The sequence below is a fragment of the Botryllus schlosseri genome, chromosome 9 (assembly GCF_051294905.1).
Source record: "Botryllus schlosseri isolate E-star chromosome 9, Bs_hap1, whole genome shotgun sequence".
NCBI lineage: Eukaryota > Metazoa > Chordata > Ascidiacea > Stolidobranchia > Styelidae > Botryllus > Botryllus schlosseri.
This window is the reverse complement of record NC_137244.1, coordinates 14760574-14774551: the sequence shown is the minus strand read 5'-3', so window position 1 is coordinate 14774551 and position 13978 is coordinate 14760574. Positions and strand designations below refer to the sequence as shown.

The 13978-nt window shown below is 41.4% G+C and overlaps 1 protein-coding gene across 1 annotated transcript; it reads right to left on the bottom strand.

The window, feature by feature from the left end:
- Positions 1-5687: 5687 nt before the first annotated feature.
- Positions 5688-7039, bottom strand: LOC145446867 (dynein light chain 2, cytoplasmic-like). The gene is made up of 3 exons (XM_080325241.1): positions 6911-7039; positions 6463-6548; positions 5688-6239 (listed from the first exon to the last, which is right to left on the bottom strand). Exons 2-3 carry the CDS (start codon positions 6541-6543, stop codon positions 6051-6053), a joined length of 270 nt encoding a protein of 89 aa, XP_080181367.1. The 5' UTR covers positions 6544-6548; positions 6911-7039; the 3' UTR covers positions 5688-6050.
- Positions 7040-13978: the final 6939 nt, after the last annotated feature.

The window sequence follows — 13978 nt, the reverse complement described above, 5'->3', positions numbered from 1 at the left end:
CTATTGCTCGAGTATCAAACTAGACAACCTACAGAATTATGGGTTATAAGCGTGAATTTGGACCCTGAAACTCGCACTTTATTTGTCCTGTACGAGCAATATCAGTTTAAATCAACCAAATAAAGCAGTGCAAATGTTTATTGGAAGTCTAATGATTTACTTTCGACTGGTTGTAGTTTTTGAAACGTTTTATGCAATAAACACAAAATATTAAAAGTAGTGCTATTATGTGGGTTTTGAGGCAATGTGGTGGGTGCCTAACCCAAAAACTTGACGTGATAGAGAAAAACGGAAGTTATTTTTTAATTCAGGGCCCAAAAATTAGTCAGAATCAATTGCCTGATCAAAGTCAACAAAAACTGTGTTGACCAGTATAATATATTAATTATCATCGTTTTAGCAGTTTCTGGTCGCATTTTCAAGTACCAGTACCAATGGACAAAATCGCAATAGTGTGGTTATCGAAATATTTTTCAATTTTCAAAGTTGATTTTCTCCCATTTCTAGTTTTTGTTAATATGATGTCACGGGAACTGGAAATTCTGATATTAGAAGACCTTCAATCCTGATCAAACTTGGCTCAGTAGAAGCAGTAAGACTGTTCTACCTGCTAAACCTATTGTTTTTGCTATAGGAGTTTTAGTGTACATACTATGCTACATATGATCTGAATTTTATGAGAAAATCGAATATTCGGCACCGTACTGATACCAAACAAATATGTCGTGATTTTGTTCGAAAATTCTATAGTTTCAAGCAGTTCAGCAGGTGCTTATATAGGCCTCAGGACACTTTATGAAGCATTGCTTAGAATCTCTCAGCATCCATCGATGAGACATGCGTTTCCCCGTGCTAGCCGCCCGATTCACCAATCTCTCTCTCCCCCCATTTGGGCCCAAGGAATTATTGTGAAATGCTGACATTTATACAGTATATGAAGTTGAGTATGAATAGCTTACACACCAATTTTTGAGAATCTAGGAATGACTGTTTATAAAATATCGCAATTTAAAAAATTTGTGAGTCTAGCTGTACCTTAGGGCCCTAAACCCACTTTTTATAACTCTGTTTGGTGATATCGAATGGTTCACATATATAATATAATCATTTTCCTCTGCTTTAGCATGCAGTTTCTGGTCGCATTTTCAAGTACCAGTACCGACCCGCGACGGGTTTTTGTCCGGCCCGCGGACAGTTTCCCGTCTTACATGATAATGTGACCCGCGGCCCCAGTCTGCCGAGATTCCCCACTTCTTGCTTAAACGTCAAATTTTGGTGACTGTATGTTATTGAAGTCAACCCAACCCGAATGAATTGATATCTTGGTAAATTTGGGGTACCGGGCTTATCGATCGCCTTGAAATCTTAATTAAGGATTGGACCATAGTGTCGTATATGGTGTGGACACAAGCAAATCTCACAGCCTAGTGAAATTGGTCTACGTAACACTTTTCATTTGGCTAAAGGCAATTTGGCGGTAATTATTGACCGGCTTGTCGAGCATTCAATCTGATTAAACTGGTATCAGTCGAAAGTTACCGCGGTACTGATTGCGAAAATATAATTTTTATATCTGCTCGTGTTTGCGATTGCGCATGTTTATTTGTTCCATATTCGATGTTTTTAGAGGAATCAGTTTCCAATTGAACTGTCCCTTATTTCTGTCTCGCTTTTCTACTCATTTTAATTGTCTAATTGTAATCCTGATTATTTGATTATTACTGCTCTACTTTCCTATTCCTTTATATTTTCCTCGTTGCCGTTGCATCGTCCTCCTTTCCATCGAGCAACGGACGAGCAAGCACTATTGCGAATTGTTTTGACGCGACACTCCGATGTAAATGAGTGCCGATTTAGCAGGCGTCGAATCCTGTCTGCTCAGCTTAATCTGCTCTTGGACTCGCTAACCTATTGCGAATCTCACTATCTTGTATTAGCATCTTTGTATTCTCAAAGCAAATCTGAATTTCTCATTGTGTATTATTCGATTTTGGTTGCTTGATTCGTTTTGAATACAAGACTGATACGCAAGGTTTGCGAGTCCAAGAGCAGATTCAGCTGAGCAGACAGGATTCGACGCCTGCTAAATCGGCACTCATTTACATCGGAGTGTCGCGTCGAAACAGCTCGTGGTCCTGGAGCCCCCCCCCCCCCCAAAAAAAAAAACCGCCTCGAATGTTGCATTGTAACGGGATTTGACATTGTGACGCAACCATGCCGTCTGCGCAGCTCAGGAGCAAGTGCGCACGAGAGTGAGAGTGTGAATGCTCAATCGGTTGCGCAACAATGGCCAATACACTTGCTCCCAGACGGCATGATTGCGTCACAATACCAAATTCCGTTACAATACAACATTAGAGGCTGATTTTAGGTGGTTCCAGGGTCACGAGCAGAATAAAATTTATATTTTCGCAATCAGTATCGCGGTAGCTTTCGATTAATACCAGTTTTATCAAATTTCGCGCTCGGCAAGTTGGACACTTTGATTGCGCCGTATGTGTTAATTGATCACAGGGAAGCAGGCATGGCGGCGCCTGTATGACTATAGATTACTAACGTATACTAGGTAGGTAGGTAGGTTAGTAATGTATATAGTATGACAATGTTGTTCTCAAGTCTGCATTGCTTTCATCATTATCGGCGAGAAATGGCTTTGAAATGACATTGCTGTCGTTACAATACATTCATTAAATACGATTTATTCCGTGTATATGTGGATAAATGGGCGAATAATGTATCGATTCAGCAATCCGGCCCTCAAAGTACATAATTTCCTATATCCGGCCCGTCGACTAGAGAAGTAGCCCGCCCCTGTTGTATACGATACCTAGCGACGATTCGGATCACATAATGCCACAATGCTGAAGTACATATTGACGTTTTAAACGTCGCCAAATGTTAAACTGGGGTAATCAAATGATATTGAACAATCTCGACGAGGACTTGCGAAGATGTATAAGCTTACGCCTTAACGGTCTAGGCCAGACCAGACAATGTATTAGGCGTCTGCGTATTGCTACGTTGATATTGAGCAGAGTGTAAAACGGGTATCTATACCAGGGGTCACCAACCCGGTGCCCGCGGGCACCAGGTAGCCCGCGAGGACTAGATGAGTAGCCCGCGAGCCCATTCTAAAAATAGGTGGAATAGCAGCATTTACCGATATTCGTCAGAGTATTACCATTGAGCTTTTAAATATATAGATTGATTGATTCAGCAATTCTTGTTTAAAACACACTAACATGTAACTTACACATATAAACACTTAAATATATCTTCAATTACAAATAGTAATATATAGATGTATGTGATAGAATCACCAGAAACTCACGATACGGCGCATTGCCTATACAGGTGACATGACGGAATGCCGTCCACGGTCTTCTTGAAATGGTGGGGGGTTCCGTTACGATAGCTCGACGACCAGGACAATGATAAAGTAGTAAACAATATTTACTGTTCGGACTCAGATAGCCGTGAAGTACTAGCAGATGTTCAGTATCTGTATACCCATTACGTATTGCATCTTTTGGCACAGCTTGTTTCTGTTACACTCATCGCAGTTTAATATACCATGTTTCTAACTTTCTGTAATCGTTGCTGCTGTCCGGTATAATGAAATCTTGTCATTTCTGGATGCTGAACAGTAGGAGATTGAAATTGTAACACTGCAAAATGACCCCCATCTCACTGTGCAGCAAATGTTTGGTGCATTGTTGATACGGAAAGGTACAGTGGTGTATGCGCAGCAACTATGAAGGTTGCAAGCGTCTATGGTTCAACTTATCGTTGTGAATCAGCCTTTTCGGACATGAACTTCATCAAAAACAAACACAAAACACGCTTAATTATTGCACATCTGGAACACTCACTCAGAATTACAGTGTCAAGTTAAATACCAGAGTACAGCGCACTAGTTGATATCATACAATGCCAGGCTTCCCACTGACTGCTATAGAAACAGATAACATGATGTCCAGTCCTGCCCAGTGCTATAAATATCAAAGCGGAAATTCAGTGTGGTGCGGGTAAACGGCGGGAGTAAACAGTAGCCCGCCGCCTCAATCATTACGCAAAAGTAGCCCTCGGTTGCAAAAAGGTTGGTGACCCCTGATCTATACAATACATGCTACAGGTATTAACCCATTAACAAGTTATGCAGCAGTATCCAACACCCCAATCGCAGGGATTTGGGTTTTCTGATACAATAAATATATAAAGTCAAGATTGACCCTGTACGCCTGCTAGATTTTTTACATCAGACAACGATATCAATTTCATGTGTTGGTTGAGTTAGCATCATTCGCTGACTATACCTAGTACCTAGTACCTACATGTTGTGTATTTCGCTCTTGATGTTGTATGATTGCGGGTCAAGCTCACAGTAGAGAGTCACTAAATATTCACAAACGGACAGCTGGCTATTTCGAGCAAACTTTTGTAACAAAGCAAGTAAAATTTGCAAGATTGTGAAGGTGCATGCTCGATTAGTGTTGATTTATATGCTGCTAGCGCCATGCCTAGAGTGGCCCGCAGTTGAAATGCAATAAATTTCAACCAAAGATGTTATAATGAAGCGAAAATTGTAATATATGAAAAAGGTTCACATTGCAGAACCTACCAAGGTTCGTTTGTGAAAGTGAACCTCTAAATTTCTGAGGTTCACACACAGAACAAGTACAACACACGCGCGTCCACGTCGTCCAAATATCATATGATCGACCGAAAAGATCATCGCTCTGTAAAACATGCCGGACCTGATGTGTGGAACAGTATCCCGCCGGCCATCCGACAGTCGACGAGCATGTCCACATTCAAGTCGAAATACAAGCAATTACTATTAAATAAATACAGTTCATGCTCAAGATTACCGGACCACGACTGACCTATCGATCTCGCTTCCCATGACATGCCACACCCTATTCTTGTCGCTTTCTTTTTCTATGCTGTCTTCTTTACTTTCATTCAGTGTGCATGCCTCCTCTTTACATCGCCTAGGCCAAGGTGGGTGTCTGATTCCATAGACAAATCCAAGTCGCTTCGACATCTTCCTGTCTATTCATTGTATCGCATTTTTGTGGGGTATTGAACTGATAAAATTGCTAATAAACCTATGATGATGATGATGAACGCGAACCTCCATCCCTACCGAAAAGAGTAGTACAAGACAACACAACCTAATTCAGAATTATATCGCGGTCATAAATCCTACCTGCATACATTCCTATTGTGTGCATGAATCATTTGGATTAGAATGTTGTACTCGCTTTAAACCGCGGTATAAGTCTTGGTTTCGTGTGCCATGGGTGTATATTCACACCCGTATATCAGGGGTGGTACTCGGGTGGAAAAACAATACTGTTTCCGCTTAGATTAGGACACCATGGTTTACTTTAGAAAATGACGGCTAACCTTAAAGGGTTACCATATTTTGAGATCCGGACGAGGGGACACTTTTTACAAATCACAAAACTAATAAATTCGGAAGAGAAGCGGGCAGTTTAAGCTTTTTATTGGTAATATACTGTTATGTTGACTAAACAAAGGTCATTTTTTATAGTCGACTCCCGCAAAATCTATCTATACTCTCTTAGTATCCCACTTCCAATTAAATGGAAATTTGTCCGAGATAAATAAATAATTGAACACACAAGAAAACTTCAGACCTCGCTACATCAAGACACCAATAAGTATTTCAAGCTTTATTATCAAGCACCACATTGATAGTAGAAGGAATAAAGAACAACGTCTATAATCCAGATCGACAAATTTACGGCAATATTATAATGGCTTCATGATTAGACTACACTGTATTTAGATAAACATATAACTATGATTTCGATATCAAGCAATAATATGATTTCATTCGAAGTAACATAACATAATTTACAAGATGATCTCAACGAAAAGAGCAGTACCAACAATGAACTTGCCTATTTGGTGTGAAGTGAACAATAGTTATGCATATTGCAATCAAAATATTGATTTTCCAGATGTCTCATTCGACACAAGATACCGATAGCAATCAGTCACGAGTCAAGTGCGAGCATCTAGCCAGATTTAAATAGAAGGATGGCCACCTGTCCCAAATAAAAATATATAAAGTGCCGTGTTTCATGTGTCACGTAGCTACCGAAATTGCGCCCAACAATGCAATGCCATGTTGGGTTGTACTTCTTGTCGAATTCTTTTTTAATGAATGCAGCAATGTCCTTTTCGATGTTGAACTTCTCCATCGCCTAAATATAAACACCAATTGTAGTAACTCTGATTTAAAACATAGGACATTTCTCTGCATCTCACATCGTTTTAAATGAAGTATTCACTATACCCGCAGTCACTTTAAAAAAAATTCACGGGCATATATATTGAGGACAAGATGTTACGCTGCCGGTTCAACGTTCTCAACCATCACCAATTGAGCAACTTAGAAATAAACAGGTGCTAACCACATAGTCATACCTGGCTAGCTTGTTCAACTGCTTCAGTCTGCATCTCCTCTGACATATCAGCATTTTTGATCACCGCCTTTTTGTCGCTCATTGTGCCTAAACGATATTGAAATGCTGGTTTCGTTATCAATAGAAATAGCAAAGGTGCAGTAACCAATATGAAGCCAGCCGACGCACGCTCACGCTCATGCACCTTAGCTATGCGGGTCACGATACTGTGGAATTTCCATGTATTCTCGCGGGAGACGGCGTGCGCATGACGCACACACCATCGTCAACTTTGAAATCGCGGTACGACTTTTGCCAAGCACCCGACCAATGACCAATGATAGTAAATATTACATATCATTAACCGAACGTATTACTCAACATAACTGAATACATAAATTTCACTGGCACTTCAAGTAATTACAAGGTACACTTCCACATATTGTAACACCCGACAACATTAAATTTACCTGTCGCAGATGTCAAAGCTACTCCGATATTACGTACTGTTCGCTCAGCGTGACGCTACGGCGTAGGCAAGGTATATTTAAATCAGGCTTAATGCCGATATTCAAAACATATCTATGATTGGCCAATTGTATGAAAAAAGTTCTAGTAGTCATAGCTCATTGGTCAATATCCGGAATAGTCAACTAGTCTCACAACAGTCATAATCATAACGCTGTTTATGTTTCTCGAAGTATAGGGGGTCCGTGGACATATGAGCATGCGACAATTTGGCATGCGACACATGAGCATGTGGGTTAAATTACGGGTTAGGGGGAGGTTAGGGTTGGATTTATGGTTGGGTTAGGGTTAGGCTTTAGGTTAGGTTAGGCTAGGTTAGGTTAGGTTAGGCTATGTTTCGGGTTAGGGTACGTTTTTGGGTTATAGAGTCACATGCTGAAGTGACGCATGCTGATGTGTTCCATGCTGAACTGTCGTTTTCCATTGTGTCGCATGCTCATATGTCGGGCAACTGTATAGGGCTCGTAGACAATTTCGAATTTGGTGAACCGCATTTTCCGACGTTCTCTTCCCGGCGACAGCCAGTCGAAAAGCTTCGTGTGGAATATAAGTTTGGAAATATGAACATATTGTTTGCTGCAATATTGAAGTTTAGTACTTCTAAAAGCAAACGATAGGCCAGTGATTCCCAAAGTGTGTGCCGCCGCAGATTCTTCGGTGTGCCGCGAATCTTTTCGTAAGTTTGGAAAATAACTTCATAAATATGTAAAACGAGACATGCTGGCAATCTGGCAAGCATGTGCCCCATAAAAGCGCTGTAGCCGATTCGCAGTTGAAAATTAAGCACACGCGACCATAACATTGAAACCAATTATGGCATTTTCGATGAGTGGGGTGGCGCTATGCGTCGAAGATAGTCTTTAATTCGTTCCACGCTCTTGGTGAATGCTGAATCAACTCGTAAACAGAAAATTACTACGCAAAACATGAGCACACTGCCTGGACTTCAGCTTGCATTGTAATATTTACTTCTATTTACATCGCCTATGCCCAGGTGGGAGTCTGATCTCATCAAAGACTACTCCGAGTCGTTTCGGCACCTTCCTATCTTTCATTGTATCGCAGTCTACAGATTTTTGAAATGATGAAATTTACTGAATAAATTTGAACTTTAACATGAACGTAATAGTTCTCATGATCTGTTGTTCCGAATTTTAGATGGGCAGTTAGGCCATTTGGAGGCAATCAATCAAGCAATCTTCCTACAGAAGAACAGCTCACTGACATATGAAACGTCCCGTTCCAAACGCTGTTTCCACAGAGGAGATATGATGGTCTCATATCAAATCCTATATTATGATAGGTGCAAGAGCAATCAGAACTATGATGCCATTTGCATCATGCATCCATGTATTAATCATGACTGTGAAGTGTGAACATAGCTTCTTTGTTTTGACTGAAATTAAAAGTTATGCACTAGAGAGAGTACTTGGAGTTGAAGACGAAATAAGGGTATGTTGGAAGCAGTGCAATGTAACCTCGTTTCAGTCGTATATATGTTCGTATATATAAGCATGACCATCGCATCAACACGTCAATCTTATTTTTCAAAAAGCAACTTTTTGGTAGGCTAAGTGTGCCGCGAGAGTTTTATAATTTTTCCAGTGTGCCAAAAGTCAGAAAAGTTTGGGAACCACAGCAACAAGCTAAAGTGTGAAAAATGTTCTAACAGTTTAAAATTTGCCAGAAAAGGAGAAGACACCGTAAAAGTAGGATAATTTTCCTTTAACGTTTTGCGCATGTCTCCTTCCTTTCACTATATAGTCTTGATTTGATAAAAAGGATAATTTAAATGATGATGATTTGCCGTGAAAAGCTGTACACGTGTGGTGGTAACAACATATAGCTAAGCAATTAATTGAACCATAGTAACAATCTCCTATAGCACGAATAAACATCACCTCGATAGATTCTAAACAGGACGTATATATAGCACTTCGACGGAAAGTTGATTAGGCGTCGCTGATCTAACAGTATTTTAACAAAAATGTTCTCAGAGAAAGACCCGATTATGGATGAATATGGGCTGACAGAGCGAGAAAAACGAAAAAAGAAAATCAAAAGATATTGATCGAGCATTTTTACAGCGGACATTGATGCTAGTGCTACCAGTAGGCCGAGGAGTATTCTAGATTAATGGACAATGGACATAGGACAATAGACCCTACTTGGTTGTTTCGACATCATCGTATCTCAGCGACTCCCAAACTACATGACAAACTATGTCGCACCAGATTCTCAGCTGCGCCGCGAATCTTTTTGGGATTTAGGAAATAAGCCGAATAAATATTTAAAATAACACATGCAGACAATCATATCTGACTTAGAAGCGCTCTAGCAGCTTCAATATCTGATTATTAAGCACATGTGAGATGTGTCGATGAAAGCAATTATTGCATTACTGCAAATCCGTGATGGCTAATCATTAGTAGACTTCATTGTTGGGAATTCCTCTTGCACTGCAATATTGCTTCCCAGAATTTTCTGTTGCCAACTTCAGGTGGGTTGTTTATCCATTCGGAAGCAATAATCAATCAATCTTTCTGCACTCTTTAACTGTGTGCGCAGTCGTCTTCGCAATACGAACAAGTGAATTCATATCGATTTATACTGCTGAACTGCGATTCAAGATTCATGGGCTGAACATAACTGCAACATCAAGTTCCATCAAATCATCGAATGCGGATTTTACATATCGAGCGCACTCGCATGGCATGATAACTTGTTGAAATAATCTTCCCATGCACTCAACGACTGGGGTTGCATCCAAGTCAAAATACAAACAATTTCTGCTGAAAACTAGTTAGCCCTCTATTTTACCGGACAACTACTGACATATCGATCTCGCCTTCCGACACATGCCACATTTCTTCATCATCATCACCATCAGGATACCCATTCCGTCTACAGCAGTGGTTCTTAACCTTGCCCCCAGCGCCCCCCAGGGGGCGCTGGCGATTTTGAAGGGGGGCGGAAACGCTCAGGGGGCGATATGGGGGGCGCTGGGCTCAGGGGGGCGGTATGGGGGGCGCTGGAGAAAAATGGCTTCGCAGTAGATGATGTGGTGATAGGACATATCCTTAATGAGTATTCAGAGCAAGTAAACACCGAAAACTTCGTTACATATTGCCTTCAAAATACATGTAGGTTTAATTGTCCATGGGCGCCTAAATGACTGACACCGAATGTTCCTGTCTTGGCAATCTGAACCCCAGAAGACGAATTCCGTCTGGCAGGAAAAAAATTTATGTCAGTGAAGAAATACCAATCTGAGATCGTGTGCGTCTTTTAGTTTAGTACGATTGGGCGACAGGGGTATTTCTGTTGGGCGATATCCCCGTTGAGCGATTCTATATTTTTTGATATTGCAGACAAGAGGTCACGAAATAACATCATGCAACGAAGTCATACCAACGGGGTCGCCCGCCCAAATATGTTTAATCATTAGTAACGGGCCCTACAGTTTCCAAGAAACCTCACAATGTTCGCTTTAAGTTTTGATGAGTCTGCGCACACTCAACAACTCACTGCGCTGACCCCTGGACAACACTGCGTAACGACTAAAAAAAGGTAATAACTTCGGATTTGTTGTGCGCAACGTAGATTTTCCGTGCGCAGAGACTGTGTCAGCACTGCGCACGTGCGCAGCTTAGGGGGAACATTGCACCCCACTCAGCTCTACCGGTAAATGTGTTTACGTGATCAGAGGGAGGATAAAAATTAATCTCAATTTACATGCAATTCCCGATGATATTGACCAATTCAATCATTAATTAGTGAAATATTTCGCGCTTCGCGCGACTAGGCGAGAACAGCTGCCTAAGCAAATGGACACCTAATGTAGATACCTAATAGGCTATCAGCAAATAGAGGACAGCCTAATGGGGGTCTGGGAGTGAAGTCCCCTGGAAGCTTGGTTTATCAGCCGATGGGGGCCCAGGACAAACGTTTTTTGTTTGGGGGGGCTGACGAAGTGCTGTTACGGCCCTGGTAATGAATAATTGTACCTGCGGGCACGCCCGAATATGTTTAATTATTAATTACGTGCCCTTTATTTTCCTATACAATAGCTCACTCAGTGCTACTGGTAAATCTGATTACGTGGGCTGAGAGGATAAAACGTTTATAGCGATTTATATATGTAATTACCACCTATTCATTCATGCATTAGATAAAATTTTGGTACCTAGGGCGACCAGGCCACACAAACTTTGCTGACCATCGAAATCACGATACGGGGATCGTGGGGGCGAAGCCCTCAGAAGTTCGGTTTATCACGCTATGGGTGCGCAAGGAAATCGTTTTTAGGGAGTTGACGAAATGCCCTCCCTCTTACTGATTGTCTTTATTACATTCATTACATTATGAAGTTGGGGGGCGCTGGAGCACGATAATTTTTGAAAGGGGGCGCTGGAGGAAAAAAGGTTAAGAACCACTGGTCTACAGGGTTGGTTCGATTATGTTCACAATAAGAGCAATTTTGTTCACAACAAGAACAGTCTCATGTTCACAATAAGAGCAGTCATGTTCACAATAAGAGCAGTCTCGTGTTCACAATAAGAGCAGTCGTTGTATTCACAATAACATCAGTCGCAGCGCCACCACATCCCCCGGACACGATGTCCGAGTGGCAACATAGTCCGAACACAACCCAGACATGATGTCCGAACACCCCCAGACACGATGTCCGAGTGTCAACGCAGTCCGCACACACTCCTGGCACGATGCCCGAACACCCCCAGACACGATGTCCGAGTGTCAACGCAGTCTGAACACACTCCTGACATGATGTCCGAACATCCCCAGACACGATGTCCGAGTGTCAACGCAGTCAGAACACACCCCAGACACGATGTCCGAGTGTCAACGCAGTCCGAACACACTCCTGACATGATGTCCGAACACCCCCAAACACGATGTCCGAGTGTCAACGCAGTCCGAACACACCCCAGATACGATGTCCGAACGCCCCCCCGCCCAGACACACCCCAGACATGATGTCCGAACCATGATGCGTGATGTAACCTCCGGAATTCCTCATCGTGCCAGATTTCGTTAAAATATAGTTTTTTCATGTAAAAATTTGTCAGTTTTTGGTCATCATGTCTGGGTGTGTTCGGAGTCTCGGACAGCGTTGACTCTCGGACATCGTGTCTTGGGGTTTTCGGACACCATGTCTGGTGAATTGTGAATATTATTGTGAACATGACTGTTCTTATTGTGAACATGACTGCTCTTATTGTGAACATGAGACTGCTCTTATTGTGAACAGAATTGCTCTTATTGTGAACATGACTGCTCTTATTGTGAACATGAGACTGTTCTTATTGTGAACAGAATTGCTCTTATTGTGAATATAATCGAACCAACCCTCCTCCATTCCGTGACAATGATCTATATCTACTTGTTATAACTGTCTAGTGCAGTGGTTCTCAACATTTGTTTGTCCGCGGACCCCCAGTTTTAGTTCAAATTTAGCTCAATCATCATGCAAAACCGTCATCTGTCTTGTGCCAATATTAACTGCAGGCAAGTGATAAACAGAAACAGAAGGACATTTTTTGATAATACCATCATACGATTTATGTTTAAATTGGGAAGCCTTTTATTATTTCAAAGCGAATTATGTAGCAGCATTTCTTGAAATACGCGGTCGTGCCTTCAAAATCTGCACCGTCGATTTGATATGAACAAGTGGCGAAAATCCATTTCCACAAAGATAGACGGTGGCGAATCGAATATTAACGCGTAACGCTCCCGACGACACCTTTCTGTATGATCGCAACAGATATGGCACAAATTGAGAGACATATTTTTAATGAACATACAATTTCCAGCCTTGTCATTTCTATCCAGCAGCTCATCTTGAAGTTATTCTGGAATAGCGGTTATGTAAATCACAGGAGAAAATCGATTTTTGCCAACAATGTTTCTCCAAAACCCAACAAAACATCTCTAAACAGCAATATGTTTGTGTCACTAAGCTATTGGCAATTCAGCAATTAAAATGAGTTTGCACATTAGAATATTACATATCCGACGGCCATTCTGTCGTGAAGTGTTAGCAGTTATGAGGCGAAACTGCCTTGTCATCTCTCTGATTTAAAAAATATTCAAATTAGGCTGTTACAACAATTTTGTAAATTTGGAGTTTTCGCGGACCCCCCTCGTTATTCGAATCCTTAAATATGTTGGGGGCGATGAGTCGAAAAAGGTTGGGAACCACTGGTCTAACCTGATGAAATATATTAGCCTACAGGAGAGAGAGAGGGTCGTTTATTTCGTCAATAATGAAATACAGAAGTCACTGAAAGTTTTGCAATAGTCATAATAATACTGGTAAATAATCAACTCTTCCAAAATGACATGCAATGGTATTGACAGGGAGGCCCACTCTGGCATAGTTACCAAAGGCGAGAGTATGCTATCGATTCATACTCTGCTTGTGACTGACGTTCATTGATCAGGCCAGTGATGGACTGAGTATCGATTTCAAACGCTCGCCCAAGTTTGAATATGATGCTGGATTATTAATACTATGATTCGAAATCAGATTAGGATTCATCTCGAGTGAATACGCTGATGTCCATGCGGATATGAGCCACTATAGAATAGTTGACTTGAATTCAAGCTCGGGTACGATGCAAGATTTGCATTGAAAATACGAAATGCATCAACTATAGTCCACCATGGCAGCATATGAATCAGAAGGATTCTGAGGTCATTTTCCATACATGTAGCGGACTAGCGGTAGCCCATATCGACTGGTTGATACCATACCAAAAATGCCTCGTACTTGTGAAATTGATCGCAACTCAGGTCGTCACTAGTGACCGATCCAAAACATAGACCTCCAAATATGTAGTAAAATTGGCTACTGCAGAGAATTCAAGAGTAGCAGGTAATTATTTAGATTCCATGACGCAGATTTCAAAACTAAAACTCCTGGCATGCCCGAGCAAATGCGGACGTAGCAAACCTGACCTAAACCCAAGAACACGTCGTAAATA

Bases quoted from the DNA above. Each gene is read 5' to 3' on its own strand.
- LOC145446867 (XM_080325241.1), bottom strand. From the start codon at position 6,543: ATGAGCGACAAAAAGGCGGTGATCAAAAATGCTGATATGTCAGAGGAG. The intron at 6,240-6,462 runs GTATGACTATGT...GTTTATATTTAG, and splicing joins CAGTTGAACAAGCTAGCCAG to GCGATGGAGAAGTTCAACAT.